Genomic DNA, 15,166 nt, shown 5'->3' with positions numbered 1-15,166 from the left:
TTTACTGTAGATAACTTTGGTAAACTTCAAACTGCACTGTTTTCTAAAACACTTACATATACTGTAAATCTGTCTCTGCACTTTGCCCTTTTGTACTATTTGACTTGATTCACTATGTTAGAATTCACATTTCCTGTGCATTCAACTTTCTATCTAGCTGATGCTCTTATTCATGGTACAAGCTCAGAAATCATGATAAATTGACCGGCAGGAAAGAGGTCAAAGGTGAAGACTATATTGTGAATGGGCATAGGATGAGAAATATTCATCATGACTTAATTAAATAAAACATGATATTTCATATAAGAAATCACATGCCTGTTTTCTGGCAGCAGGTCAGCACAATCAAGACACATTTGACATATTGAGGTTAAAGGTCACAGCATCTGCATACAGCTCAGTCAAAGCCTGGACATGTTAAACCATTTGACAAGCTCACTTTGATGCTCACTGTAATGAGGCTGCTGTGTGGGACCAAATAGCTGTCCAATTAATCACTGAATAATTACCCACCTTTGTCTTTTCTCTTGTGATAGCAGGGAGCTGCCCTGCATATGAAAAGAAAACAGGAGCCGCTGATAGGCTGACAGCTCAGAATGCTGTTTTGTATTTTGCTAAGGCCTGTGAGTTAAATATTTCTTGAAGGCTATTGTCGGTTGATTAATGTTCAACAGTTTGCAAAGCCTCTAAAGTTTGTTTGTGCTTAACACTAATCAGATGACTCTCAGTAGCCAAATTTGAATGAAGGGATAGCCTTGAAATATTAAGAAAGATATGTTTATAGTGCTTAGGTGTCTTGTCTTTTCCCACTTCAGAACATCTGTACCCTTAAAAACACTGGCCTAATACATTGTTTATTAATATGCATTGTAACAATATATATTAATGACAAACCACAAAACCACAACCACTACAAAACACATTGAAACTATGCATGTCATTATTAAATAGAAGCAAAAAAGACACAAATCATGAATGTAGTTTAACAGTGAAGATTAAAACAAAGTTTGTGAATGTGGGCCCTGTCTTGTATATTATCCGATGTGTCACATGTTCAGCAGCACACACACAAAAAACCTAAACAAATATTCTCATGTATGAGTACTTGTCATCTTTGAGTTAAGTGGTATCGATGAGGCTAACGATCCTATACAGACTTTCTTTTGTCTCAGCCCAAATTGCTCTGTAGTGTGTCATATTTGCTATTGACCTTGCCACCACTTTGATAGGGATCAGGTGATAACGGGGGAGATGGGGGGGGGGTGGGGGGGGTAGAAGGGATCTTCTGCTCAGAGTACTTCTGTTGACCACCCATCCTCAAAGCAAAACGACACCCCACCCCGACACTCTGTTGTGGCTTTACCATGGCCTTCTGGGGTCTCAGGTGATCAATATATAAGGTACCCTGACCCAACCAGGAGACACACTCAGAGACTCCCAGTGAAGGAACACACTGCAATACTGTGAACTCTGTCACATCAGAAGTGCATTACAAAATCTATTTGTGAGCTTCATTCATTTAAGTGCTGCTATGTGGAAGGACTCCAGCAATGGTAAGACCTGCTTTATACTCTATAAGATTGAAAACAAGTAATTCTTCTCGTCAGTTTGCTTTGCTTTGTTCATAACCTGCAGCTATATGCTTTAGTTTTTGCAAACTGTTTAAATGACAGAGCTCTGGGTGAAATAATTTAGTATGTGTTTAACTTGCTTACCAGGTGATGGTTTTACTGCACAGACAGGTAGTGTCAGGCACATTGCCAATAACAGAAAAGCCTCTTTAAAATGATTTGCAGATCCTTGTATTAGGTTGTATAAACATGTCGACACTACTTGCATGTCATATAATGTAAAACCTGCCACCTATAAAGCTAGAACCCCTTAAAGAACTTGCTAATATTAGAACAAGGGTCTGGTATAATCGGTGGTAAAGACATACATGCTTTGTTTCGCATACTTGATAGTACAGCATCAGAACCACGCAAACAGAAAAGGCAGTTAATTAAATCTATGACGGTAAATATTCAACATTCTGCATCTGTGCATTGCATTAGTCAGGTTTACTGTTTTGTTACAGCTGTAGAGGGAAGCCTGTAGAGTGACCAAGCAGAACTTAATGATTGAAATTGGGAAAGATGTGTTGTGGATCCCGTCTGATGTAGAACCTGCTCTCTTCTCCTCCCTCAGATGATGCCAGACCTGTTGGCTCCGGTGGCACCTCCTCTCGCAGTGCCAGCCGCAGGAAGAGGACCAGCTTCTCCAAAGAGCATGTGGAGCTCCTGCGCATCACCTTTGAGACTGACCCGTACCCTGGCATCAGCCTCAGAGAGAGCCTATCCCAGACCACGGGCCTTCCAGAGTCACGCATCCAGGTATGCAGTCGCCCCTGGCATCACATTTACTGTAAAACCCCTGTATCTTAGGAATAAATATGAAGATGAAATTAATGAATGGTTTTCAGTGAAATTGTAAGTTCAGATAAGTTTGAGGATTATCTTTATTTGGGGAATTGGATACTGGTGTTCTTCCAAGATTAAATACACACAAATGTGCATGCTTTGCACATAAGTGTATAAGCAAACACACATGGTTGTGTGGTAAGGCATTTTGTACTGTGGTTTCTGATCATTAGAAGGGCTCTGTTTCCAAATGCATCCTGCATACAACTGTTGATAGCACTATCACTCTATCACTTGATTTCCCTATCTTTAAAGATGACACAAGCTGTTTTTATCAGGATCTTGTTTGAGGTGACAGATAGACTGTACAGCAGGCTCTGACAGCTGACATCTACTAGATCTGCTCTCCTCCTCCTACACTGGTGCCTGTTTGCCCAGAAGAATGATTAACAGAACAGAATGTGTTGTTTATCTGTCCTGATTCAAATCTAAACTCCTCTTTTCTGTCTTTCCTGTCCAGGTGTGGTTTCAGAACAGAAGAGCTCGCACCCTGAAGTGCAAAGGAGCCAAGAAAGCGCTGTGGCAGACTGAGAGCCCAGTCCAGGATGCTCTACCTTCACCCCACACTGGAGCCAGGGGCCCTCAGGCTGGCTCAGTCCCTCAGGGTCCCCCACCGGCCTACCCAACCCAGGTGAAGGAGGAGATGGAGGAGGCCTGCTTCTATGGACAGTGTCCTCCAGCCTATTCCACTATTGAGGAGCGTGGCCACTATGGTTCTGTGTATGGGCTCCAGCAGGGCAGCCCACCCTTGAGGGGCTACTGGTCCCAGCCAGGCAGCCAAACATCCCCTGTCACACCTCTGTGGTGCCACTCTCCCATGGAAGTGAGAAACTACAACTCAAGCTCCAACCAGGCAGCAGGCTTCATGTATCCTGGATCAGCAGAGCAGCAGATCTACATGCCTTGCTCCACCTCCCACTCCTCCACCCCGGACACCCCTGATTCTGGATATTGGGACACCAGTCTTGAAAACAGCCCTCCACTAGAAGGTCAGTACTGGCAAATGGAGGATTCGTGGAGCGGGGCTGCTCTGGAAGGATGCAGGGAGTCCGGACATCTGACACTGGTCCAGCACGCCCCCCTGCCTGAGCTATCCCTGCAGGAAATTCTGGGGGAGCTGGATGAGGACTGGCTGGGAGGAGAGGGCCTGGGCAGCCATGCTACTGAGGAGAAAATGGCTTTCTGCTGACAACTCTGTGATAAAGGATTACAGGACAGTTAGAAATCATATTAAATATTTTGATTTTTGTCATTTCAGTATTGCTTCAGAAATGTGTACATAAAAAGCACCACAAGGACTTTGCAGCAGTATTGGAAATGGGATCAACACTGTGAAGATCCTGCAGCCCTAAATAATGTTTTTATCATCTCAAATTGACAACAGTTTGGTTAATGTATTTATTCATCTATTCAGTATTTATAACCTCTATTTATGATTTTCTACACTTTTATACAAATAAATCAGTAGTAATAAAGCATAAAATACTTTTCGTTTGCTTTTTTCATGCAAGAACTTACTTAATTTACAACCATGAAGATTTGGCACTGTTAACGTCAACAGAGCCAGTTATTGCGTGAATTCTTCTGTTGTCCAGGTGTCACAGATTTTCTATGAAGCTTGGAGGGAAAGTAGGTCATGAACTACAACCAGTAGATGGCACTTGTGAGTTGGGGGAAGGAAGAGAAGCAACAGATTTCTTTCTGCCCTAAACCTGTGCCTCTGTCTTCTGTGGGGATACAAGGTCTAATATGAAGAAATCATTTTCAAAATGAAAGGATTCTCATTTAGAACAATAAAATTTAAGATTTTCTGTCAGTTATAAAGAAACATATCTTCTTTTAATATAATGAAATGATTTCCATATATTCTGGCATAACAGTAAAACCTTGTCTTAAATATTAAAAAGTTACTTCTATCTGAAATCCCTCAGAAACATTCAAATTATATTTTGTAATAGGACACATTGGCCTCAACGTATTTTACCCCAACAGCAGGAGTATTTTAAGTATTATGTCAAAATTTGATAGTTATCAAACCCTGAAACTGACAAAATATTATCTGTTATCGGACAGGTCAATGAAACTCGATTACTCAACTGACATTACACACACACACCATGGACCCATCACCACTCTGGATGTACATGAAAACACTCTCTCATCATTCTATATGAAAAATTGGTAATAGCCTATGGTGAGATAAAGGAAATATTGAATGGGCAAAACAAGGGATATAAAGATGATTAAGTGCTTGCCAAGACAAAAAAAGGACTAAAAAATGTTAAATAAAACCTTTTACCACATTTTGCTACTACTCCATGGTGCTAGCATTCAAAAGTTGAAGTAATTTTGTAATTTTACACCTATGAAAAAGGTCACTCTTTTGACCATCAGATTATCCGCTGTAGGCCTATCTGATGGGTGAATTAAACTGTCAGGTTGAGATGAAAGAATGTATCTCATCTTTTTACCATTTACCAATAGCCCAGTGTGTCAGCCTTTCAGTATTTTTCTCCTGATCTGATGACCCCAACACATATTTCTTTATCAAACATGCAATGGGAAAATCCCAAGACAGTACACAGGATGTTAGGCTTGAGGCTTGACACTGTTTCCAGCAACAGTGAAATGTGCTTATATTGTTTATACTGTTTTGGTCCTCCTGCCTTCATCCTCAACATGAGAGGATGGGTGTTGTCCTTTTGTTAGTGTCTGGCGTAGGTTCCTTTTCCCAGTAAAAACACACAATAGGCCTGGACACAGGAGGGAACGCAGCTCCTCAACCTGTGTACTCACTAAAGATAGCTCAGCAGAGGAAATGTTGCAGACTGTCGGCGTCTGACGTGTGTCGACAGGTGTTCAACCACACATGATGCTCAATAAATGACGCAAACAGCTAGGAGTGTAAAGGATACTGGCAATAAACCAAAGTAGGATTTGATTGATTTGGGGCTAACCTTGAACCTAGAACCCTGTGTTTTTCCAAAATGTTATTCTTTGGAGGATGGAAAAGTTTGAGTAATGGATGGCAAAGTGATGGCAAAATTAATTTTTAATTTATCAGTAGATCAGTATAGCCTTCAGAAAACCAGAATACAATGATTATTTCACCTTAAAGTGGCTATAATCAACATAGCTGTATGGAGAACATCTACAGCTACAACACTAACTACAAAACATCTGGATTTGGTCATGAATTCTGAGTCTTAACTCTGTATATTTGTCATAGCAGAACATGTCTTTAGTTTTGTCTTTACACTTGTCAATTACTCTCTGTTCATTTCCTCCAGTTTGGGATGGGACATAGACCCTGCCTATGAGATAAATGTTTGGCTCACTTCGACTTACTTTTCAACCATTAAAATCTTCAGAAATAAAGAAATGGATACATAACATAATAAAAGCTTGGCAATCCTTTATTGTAGTAATATTGCACACTGACATCCCTCTGAATTTTTAGATCATGTTGGTCAATTGTTGTCATAATGTTCAGATTATAGCAATGACAAAAAATCATTTTACACTGAAAATACAGGCATTTTATCTTTGAATTGGAATATGAAACACATGAAAAAAACATTAAAATTAGTCATATGTGCAAGAAACTCTGAATAACTGAATAAGTAGAAATGGCATCATTAAGTAGGGGTCTAATAATGAATGAGGCAAATTCATTTCAATGCAATTAAAGAAATTACTGTAAAGTGCATTTAAGTGCCGGAGGTCCATTTTTAACAATATGCAATTCCCTTAAGGTACCTTCCCTGAGATAGAATGAAAATTCTCTACATATTTAATTACAAAAAATACTGAGTTTGTTTTGATATTTCCAAAAAATCCGTAGTCAAATACTTACAACATTTGCCAAAGCAGTAAACATGACATAAATACTCGTTTTTGTTTTTGTGGTTTTAACTTCCCAAATGTTCAAACATTATTTTAGCTACAACAGGGCTCAGTCATGGATAAATCATATGTTTTTAGTCACTGTATTAATCAAACTATAGCCCGGTTCCTGATATTGGGGCTGCAGGTTACTGATAGAGACTGTAGGCAGTGGCTGGAGGAGCAGATGGTTACTGTGGGCTGGAGGGGGATGGTTCTGTGGATGACTGTAAGAAGCTGTTGGTGGAGTTTGGCAGAAGTTTCAGGTGGAGTGGGGCTCTTCAGCTTTCTAGCAGAGGAAGATGGTGTAGGTTCTGGCTGCAGCTGTCTCTCAGAATCTGCAGGAGGGGGCAGCAGTACAGGTAGCTTGCAGAAACTGGAGGCTGGAGGTGGAGGTTTGGGCTGTATCTGCAAGTGGAGGATTAAGATTAATTCTTTTATTATCTCAGAGGGAAACTGGTTTGCAGTGTGTGCACAAAACCCAACATACCCAATAAAAAACATTCACACTAAAATAGAAAGAGAAACAATCGATAGTAATCCAAGAAATAGTCCACACATGGCATAAATCCTCTGTTAAAATATAGAGAAAACTACTCAGTACCGTCTAGCAATGCTCATGATGTACAAAGGGTCAATGTGAGAAGACACAATGTAACAGAAATATGCACAAAACAATACTTTCTACTGTGCAGTACTAACTACAGTACTGCTGTGAATACTGAGTTTTATGTGAAAGACATACACACCTGGTGTAGGTGTAGGTGGAGATTCAGACTGCAGCTCTCTGCCAGAACCTGCAGGTGAAGGGGTGGTGCAGGTTGCTGGCAGAGGCTGGAGGCTGGAGGCTAGGGTGGAGCTGTCTTTCACAATCTGCAGGTGGAGGAGGCGGTGCAGGCTGCTGGTAGATGTTTCAAAGAGGAACTGGAAATGGCTGTAAGTGGAGATTTGGACTATAGCTGTCTGCCAGAATCTGCAGGTGGTGCGGGTGGTGCAGGTTGCAGGCAAAGGCTGGAAGTTGGTGGTTAGAAGATGGAGGCTGGGCTGGACTTGAACTATCTGCAATAATCTGCAGATGGAGGATGCGGTGCAGGTTGCTGGCAGATGCTGTGGGTTGAGATTTGTGATGCATCTCTCTGCAAGAATCTGCTGGTGGAGGCGGCAGTGCAGGTTGCTGGCAGAGGAGGTGGTGGAGACTGGAGGTTGGGGGCTGAGGCTTGGAAGTGGAGGTTTGGGCTGGAGCTGTTTGTCATAATCTGCAGATGGAAGCAGATGATTCAGAGATGAGCTGGAAGCATCTGTAGGTGGAGGTTGAGGTTGCAGCATTCTGCCACAACTTGCAGGTGGAGGAGGTGGTGCAGGTCGCTGGTAGAGGCTGCTGCTGAAGGTTCAGGCTGCAGCCTCTGCCAGCAATCTGCATAGCCCCTCCACTTGCAGGTTCTGGCAGCTTGCTGCAGCCTTAGCCTCCACCTGCAGCCTCTACCAGATATCTGCATCGCCGCATACACCTGCAGATTCTGCCAGACAACTGCAACCCGAACTGCAGCCTCCACCTGTAGCCTCTGGCAGAGGCTACAGGTGGAGGCTGCAGGTGGAGGTTCGGGTTGTAGTTGTCTGCCAGAATCTACAGGTGGAGGTGGCGGTGCAGATTACATTGCTGGCAGGTGGAGGTTCGGGTTGCAGTTGTCTGCCAGAATCTGCAGGTGGAGGCGATGTGCAGATTACTGGCAGAGGCTGCAGGTGGAGGTTCGGGTTGCAGTTGTCTGCCAGAATCTACAGGTGGAGGTGGCGGTGCAGATTCTGGCAGACAGCGGCTGCAGGTGGAGGTTCGGGTTGCAGCTGTCTGCCAGAATCTACAGGTGGAGGCGGCGGCTGTACATTGCTGGCAGAGGCTGTAGGTGGAGGCCTGGGCTGCAGCTGTCTGCCAGAATCTGCAGGTGGAGGCGATGTGCAGATTACTGGCAGAGGCTGCAGGTGGAGGTTCGGGTTGCAGTTGTCTGCCAGAATCTGCAGGTGGAGGCGATGTGCAGATTACTGGCAGAGGCTGCAGGTGGAGGTTCGGGTTGCAGCTGTCTGCCAGAATCTGCAGGTGGAGGCAATGTGCAGATTACTGGCAGAGGCTGCAGGTAGAAGTTCGTGTTGTAGTCGATTGCCAGAATCTGCAGGTGGAGTCAGCGTGCAGATTGCTGGCAGAGGTTGCAGGTGGAGGTTCGGGTTGCAGCTGTCTGCCAGAATCTACAGGTGGAGGTGATGTGCAGATTGCTGGCAGAGGTTGCAGGTGGAGGTTCGGGTTGCAGTTGTCTGCCAGAATCTACAGGTGGAGGCGGTGCAGATTGCAGGCAGAGGCTGCAGGTGGAGGTTCGGGTTGCAGCTGTCTGCCAGAATCTACAGGTGGAGGCGGCGGCTGTACATTGCTGGCAGAGGCTGTAGGTGGAGGCCTGGGCTGCAGCTGTCTGCCAGAATCTGCAGGTGGAGGCGATGTGCAGATTACTGGCAGAGGCTGCAGGTGGAGGTTCAGGTTGCAGTTGTCTGCCAGAATCTGCAGGTGGAGGCGATGTGCAGATTACTGGCAGAGGCTGCAGGTGGAGGTTCGGGTTGCAGTTGTCTGCCGGAATCTACAGGTGGAGGTGATGTGCAGATTACTGGCAGAGGCTGCAGGTGGAGGTTCAGGTTGCAGTTGTCTGCCAGAATCTACAGGTGGAGGCGGTGCAGATTGCAGGCAGAGGCTGCAGGTGGAGGTTCGGGTTGCAGCTGTCTGCCAGAATCTACAGGTGGAGGCGGCGGCTGTACATTGCTGGCACAGGTTGTAGGTGGAGGCCTGGGCTGCAGCTGTCTGCCAGAATCTGCAGGTGGAGGCGATGTGCAGATTACTGGCAGAGGCTGCAGGTGGAGGTTCGGGTTGCAGCTGTCTGCCAGAATCTACAGGTGGAGGCGGCGGCTGTACATTGCTGGCAGAGGCTGTAGGTGGAGGCCTGGGCTGCAGCTGTCTGCCAGAATCTGCAGGTGGAGGCGATGTGCAGATTACTGGCAGAGGCTGCAGGTGGAGGTTCAGGTTGCAGTTGTCTGCCAGAATCTACAGGTGGAGGCGGCGGCTGCAGGTTGCTGGCAGAGGCTGCAGGTGGAGATTCGGGTTATAGCAGTCTACCAGAATCTGCAGGTGGAGGCGACGGCTACAGCTTTCTGGCAGAAACTGCAGGTGGAGGTTCAGGTCGTTGTTGTTGTTTGGAATTTGTCTGTAAAACATTTTAGGTGGAGCACGTGTAAGCAGCTATCTGCTGTCTGCAGGTGGAGGCTAGGACAGCAGATGGCTGGTATCAGTTGGAGGCACAGTTAGATCGGATGGAGGCTGAAACAGGCTACTGGTGGAGGGCAAAACAGAGCACTTCAGGTGGTTTATGGAAGTTGTAGGTGGAGGTGTACTTTCTTCCAGAATCTGCAGGTGGAGCCTCAGGCTGCAGGTGGATGGTAGAACATGCAGGTGGAGGCTGCAACAGCAGTGGTTGGATGTGTAGTTGGCTGGAAAAAAGTTCAGACAGAAGCTGCATTTACTGATGAAACAAGACATACTACCTGTTAAAAAGACTTAAAACTAAATATTATTTACAGATTTGATCTTATTGAACTATTCTAATGTCTTTAACTATTTACAAACTACTGATACTGTCAGTTCAGTTTCAGTTCTTAGCTCTTTTTCTTGGTGGCTGCTCAGGCTTTGGTTCTAATGAAATATCTACATCATGAAGGGGAGGATAGACTCCAACCCCATATGATACATCAACCTTCACAAGCCCGTCCTCATTGGCTGAGGTCGTAAACGTGGGACGATTCAGTCTCTCCCACAGCTTTTGCTTGATACGACGGCCAAGCTCCAAACTGTATGGACGCGGCCGGCCATTCTTGTATCTGTGAGGAGAGAAAGAAGCAAACATTTAATAATCACAATATGTGGGATTAAAAAGTTTTTATATATTGAAAAAAATGACCAATAGATTTTTAAGTGATAATAAAAATGTGACAATGATTTGTTTGAAAAAGATTTAGATTTTTCACAAACATACATCAGCATGTCATCAACCACTTCATGGTAGATCTGCTGGTACTCTTCTACTGAGCGGTTGTGTATCTTCAGAGGGCTGTCAGCTTGCAGGGGAGCAGTGGAGGGCTGGGGGCTGCCGGGGGCTACATTTGAGACCACTGGCAGGTCGGCAGGTGGGATGGCGGACCGAGGGACCAAATTCAGCAACCCTGGAATGTCAGCAGCCGAGCTGGAGGGCTCAGGAGTGGGAGCCAATACCTCTGGGGGTTCAACAGAAGGTTTGGAAGGACGGGCCACGGAGGTCCGCTTCCTCTTCCGGGGACGTTTGGCAGTAGTAGCAGATTGCTGGTGTTTCTGCTCCTGAGGAAGTTCAGCAGAGGATAATTTTTCAATCTCACAAGAGAAAAATCTGCGATAGATGCACTGATCAAGTGAAAAACGTTCACAATTTAACAGGGCTTTAGAAGAACAACCCTTAGTTTATTCAAGTCTGGATACAAGATGCAATTTAATTTCAAGGAAAATAATGTCACAGAGTAAAGCTGTGAATTGGTACAGTTTGATGGGAACTAAGTCAAGTGAAAAGTAAGTCCAGTATGCAGTGCAATAAAACTGTGCAGCAGCGGCTGTGTCCAAAATCATTCATTATTCACAATATAGTGAACATAGTGTGTTGTCTGATTCTGTAGTTTGTGAGGATTCATATACCCTAAACAGTCCAGTGAATATTATCATGGACTAATTAAACCCTAAATAGTGAACTCAAATTATCTCACAATGCAACTTAAAAAGTTAATGTGGCACTGACCACTAATAAAACACATTATGTTCAGTACGTCATGTGACATGAACAGTGTCCAATTGTTTTATCTGACAACAAGATAGTGTTCAGTTCTACAATTGGCTGCAGCTAGCTGACGACAGTCAGCAAGTTAGAGTGCTGTTAGAGAGACATTTTAATTTTCTACAATTCCTAAATAGTAAATGATGACATGTTTTGTAAAGATTTTTAAAAAAAAAAAAAAAAAAAAATTCGGAAGTCTAACCTGGTCATCCCTGCAGCATGAACACTTGTTCCAGGCTGCAGGTTTCCTCGCAGCATCTGCCCGGCGTGCAGAGACTCTGCTGTTTCTTGAGTCTTGCAGGGTGGTGGGAACATCACACTGCAACAATACACACACGTTAGAAGGAGGCCCCACAAGTGCAGTAAATGCAACAAATGACACTGAATAATGTGAATTTCATTTCACCATTTCTGCAAAAATTTGAACTTTCCCCTTCAAAATGGGGGAAAGTTCTATTCCCTAATATTTGCCCATAAACAGACCAGGAGACCCTAGAGAAAACATTATCTGCTCTCTCTGTGCGGTGTGTACCCTTTTTCTGTGCTGGAATATTACCTGGCTGCAGATTTTGTGTGGTAACCTGAATACATGTATTCAATTAAGACTAAAGTACAAAAATCAAATAGTGAAGGTCTTAAAGCTCATTTTGACACAGGGGTCTTCTTCAGGACAGAGCCTTATATCAATGTGTTGCCTACTGTATGAAAATATAATGTCACATATCTACTGGGTATTATATACTAACTTCAAATACTCCAGTGTTGCACTTAAATTCACAACATCAACATATATCCCCTCAGCTGGGAGCTTGGTGATATCTTATTAAATATATTAAATAATGACATTATTGTCAGTAAGGCAGTGATTTAGTTATTTTATGCACATCTTTGGTCTTTTTTTTTAATGAATATACAGTATAAATGGAGCCGGTACAGTCCAGTACTGACAATGTGCATCACTGCAGTAAAATAACAGACACATGTGCAGGTGCTTCATTTCCCTGTAATTCATTAGTTAATCTGAATTTCTCCTTCAACATATTGTTTTTACCATGTGACCTTGGGTTGGGGGAGTGTTCATGTCAAAGCCTTTATATAAAACATCAGTGACATTTGAGGGCTCTGAAAGTCTCGACGGTAAAATACATTGAAAACACCATAGACTTTCAAAGTGTTCAAATCTCACATTTTCCATGATGGAAGTTTGTTTTTTCTCTTTCGTCAGTTTCAGTGAGTCTTTAGTCCTTAACAGGATGTAAGAAGTCCTCAGCAGAAGCGTTTATTTGCAAGAAATCGTCGAGTGAAAGTTGTGAAAACTTTTCTTGACCGTTAGGTTTTGTTGAGGTTTAAATGATGATCATATAGAATTGATGCGCCTGGAGACAAACATAGCAACCATGGAATCCTCGGCGTCCATTTTGTGCACGTCTATTTTTACAGTCACATCTCACCTCTGTGATCTAAAGTTTCATCCAATCAACCTGCAAAAGGACTGAAATTAAATCCACATCTAACTATGAAGAAATGTTTAGCTCTGACTGCGTCCTCAGTCATTCAGTTTGTTTATATATATTGTTTACATTATATAAACAGCTTCTTATAGAAGAGGCTGTATCTGCAGGCTTTTGAAACATTTTGACTAATAAACTACAAGCTCATTTATTATTAACTTTTCAGATGGTATTTTTATTTTCACTCATATCTCAGATTTGCCATGCAGCAGCAGTGAGATCAATATGTGCGTCTCCAAATTTAGAGTGTGCATTTTACGCACGTGGCACAGCAGCGGTAATTTAATTAATTATTGAAATCTTTCTACATGGCGACAGGATCAGTCAGGGTCTAACTGTCATTCAGGGCTTTCAGGGATGACTTCAGGGCCTTAGCTGTTAAACACAGACCCCAGGTTTGTCCAGTAAAACATTTGGAACATAGAAGACGTCCTCTTATCCTTACAGTAGATAACAACAAAATGTGATAGATAGACAGATAATAATAAAAAGATTTTATTCAGTGAAACCATTCAATAACGGCATCTGTTGTCTCTGTAACAGATAAACCAAGCATCACAGATGCGCAGGAATTTCAGAGATTGCTAAAATATAAATTTAACTCAATAAAATATATCGTGTGCCATCATAATTGGAGTGTTGTATTATTGTGGTTTGAGACGTCACGGTGCTTCACAGAGGTAATATAATTTTCCCCCACACACAACATTGAAGACAATGAGTAAAACATAAACTGAGATTATTTTTAATTGTTTTGACTTATTATTTGTGGACTCTTTTGGCACTCTCTGATCTCTCTGCTAAATATTGTGGAAATCTTTCACTGTGTGAGCGTCACTGCCCTGAGTCTTCCCTGCCAACTCGCCCCCAGCTTCTTTTAATGGAGCGTCCAGTTCCTCTGTCAGCTGAAACAACCAAACATTAAAAAGGTTAAGTGGACAAACATGGAGATGGTGTAATCTGATTTATGAGTGTATCAGGACATCATACAGTGTCTGAACTTTTGCCTTCTGGTCATCCTCTAGGGCTGTATCTACTACAAACCATGACATGTACTATAACATGACATGACATAGTAGTTGTTGCTTTTGTTTTTTCAGGCAGTATCAAATTAATATTGATATCTGCTCATTTACTACATACTTTTCAGAGGATATTTTCGTTTTCACTCAATCTTTATCTCAGATTTGCCATGCAGCAGCGAGATCGATAGGTGCGTCTCCAAATTGAGAGAGGTGCTGTGCGCATTTTACGCACGTGACACAGCCGCGATAACTTCATGAATCACTGAAATCTTTATACAGGGCGACAGGGTCAGTCAGGATCTAAGACAAAAGCGTTTAAGGTCAGTCAGATTTAGATCCTGACTGACCTTAAACGCTTTTGTCGTTACACACAAATTCCTGTAAACAAAGACTATTCAGAAGAAAACGGCAGTATTAGACGATTCTGAAATCCTAAGATTTCCTCCAATGCAACGTTTTTAAATTATTCCAGCCGCGCGGCACAGAGATGTTGTATTCTTGTAATATAATAAGAACCTGAAGATTAATTTGAGATGCAGCTCAGCACTGTGTGTCAAGTTTTCTAGTATTGTGTTTTGGTGAGGCAGATATTCAAATTTTGAAAGTTTAGAGTGTATAAGGGCTTAGAACATTATGATGGAAGTATATGATGAAAAATATGATACAACACGCTCAACTCACAATAATAAAGCAGGGTGCTGAATCCTTAAAGTAGTGAAAATGAATAAGAAAGGCCAGGACAGCACACCTAGTTTACTTTTTTAAATTGCCACTTGGAAGTATATGATGGCCATTCATATGCTCAATTATGTCTCATAAGTTGTTGCAGCATTTTTTGAGTTGATACCATTTGTTACACAGATTTGGTGGAAATTAAACCATTTTTGACCACTTGAGAATTGATAAAAATGGTCAAAAATCCCTCTAAAGCACCACATTAAGACACCAAGACCTTGAGGAACACCATAGAAAGATTCATGCTGTGATTTGGTATCAAAAACTTTTGACATTTGGAGATTTCTGTAAACTGCATTTTTCAGCGACTGGATAGTGAGCACTTCATAGCCCCTAATTGTCAATATACCTAGGAAAGCCAGACATCCTCTGAAAGCCTTCGGTCTCTAGTTTGTAGTTGTAAAGTTTCATGAGGCTGTGATTACCCTAAAGGTCACAATAGGTCATTTTATACAGAGCAGTCAAGTTTCAAAAAACGGTATCACTACAATGAAATTGCTACTATGGGGACTATCATCATCACACATGAATACAATTAGGCTCATTGAATCCATAATAGTCTCAGCTTTCCAGTCAGACTGTTTAGGGACCCCTGTATGCAGAAATATTCAAATATACAATTTTTAGAACACATTTATACTGCATACAAAAAACTGCATGGTTTTTGCCCA

The 15,166-nt window shown here is 42.6% G+C and overlaps 4 protein-coding genes across 10 annotated transcripts; 2 read left to right on the top strand and 2 right to left on the bottom strand.

Moving 5' to 3' along the window:
* The first annotated feature begins 1,531 nt into the window (after positions 1-1,531).
* On the top strand, positions 1,532-3,739 carry mxtx1 (mix-type homeobox gene 1). The gene is made up of 3 exons (XM_044373425.1): positions 1,532-1,553; positions 2,188-2,372; positions 2,920-3,739. The coding sequence occupies exons 1-3, from the start codon at positions 1,532-1,534 to the stop codon at positions 3,646-3,648; spliced, it is 936 nt and encodes a 311-aa protein (XP_044229360.1). The 3' UTR covers positions 3,649-3,739.
* A 2,130-nt stretch (positions 3,740-5,869) lies between these two features.
* Positions 5,870-7,757, bottom strand: LOC122996490. Its single transcript, XM_044371963.1, has 2 exons — positions 7,094-7,757; positions 5,870-6,752 (listed from the first exon to the last, which is right to left on the bottom strand). Exons 1-2 carry the CDS (start codon positions 7,668-7,670, stop codon positions 6,676-6,678), a joined length of 654 nt encoding a protein of 217 aa, XP_044227898.1. The 5' UTR covers positions 7,671-7,757; the 3' UTR covers positions 5,870-6,675.
* A 207-nt stretch (positions 7,758-7,964) lies between these two features.
* Positions 7,965-9,924, top strand: LOC122996488 (loricrin-like). 7 transcript variants are annotated; one of them, XM_044371958.1, is made up of 5 exons: positions 7,965-8,123; positions 8,204-8,368; positions 8,520-8,889; positions 9,116-9,193; positions 9,270-9,924. In XM_044371958.1, exons 1-5 carry the CDS (start codon positions 8,057-8,059, stop codon positions 9,676-9,678), a joined length of 1,089 nt encoding a protein of 362 aa, XP_044227893.1. In that variant the 5' UTR covers positions 7,965-8,056; the 3' UTR covers positions 9,679-9,924. The 7 variants fall into 7 exon arrangements, 3 of the variants coding, with proteins under 3 accessions (XP_044227893.1, XP_044227895.1, XP_044227894.1); XM_044371960.1 differs by having other exon boundaries at positions 8,204-8,509; positions 8,814-8,889; XR_006406997.1 differs by lacking the exon at positions 7,965-8,123 and having other exon boundaries at positions 8,163-8,368; positions 9,270-9,347; positions 9,424-9,924.
* An 87-nt stretch (positions 9,925-10,011) lies between these two features.
* LOC122996489 lies at positions 10,012-12,661 on the bottom strand. Its single transcript, XM_044371961.1, has 4 exons — positions 12,411-12,661; positions 11,427-11,543; positions 10,403-10,740; positions 10,012-10,247 (listed from the first exon to the last, which is right to left on the bottom strand). The coding sequence occupies exons 1-4, from the start codon at positions 12,417-12,419 to the stop codon at positions 10,019-10,021; spliced, it is 693 nt and encodes a 230-aa protein (XP_044227896.1). The 5' UTR covers positions 12,420-12,661; the 3' UTR covers positions 10,012-10,018.
* Between the last annotated feature and the right edge of the window lie 2,505 nt (positions 12,662-15,166).

The sequence above is a fragment of the Thunnus albacares genome, chromosome 14, assembly GCF_914725855.1.
Source record: "Thunnus albacares chromosome 14, fThuAlb1.1, whole genome shotgun sequence".
Taxonomy (NCBI): Eukaryota; Metazoa; Chordata; class Actinopteri; order Scombriformes; family Scombridae; genus Thunnus; species Thunnus albacares.
This window is presented reverse-complemented; position numbering and strand designations above follow the sequence as displayed.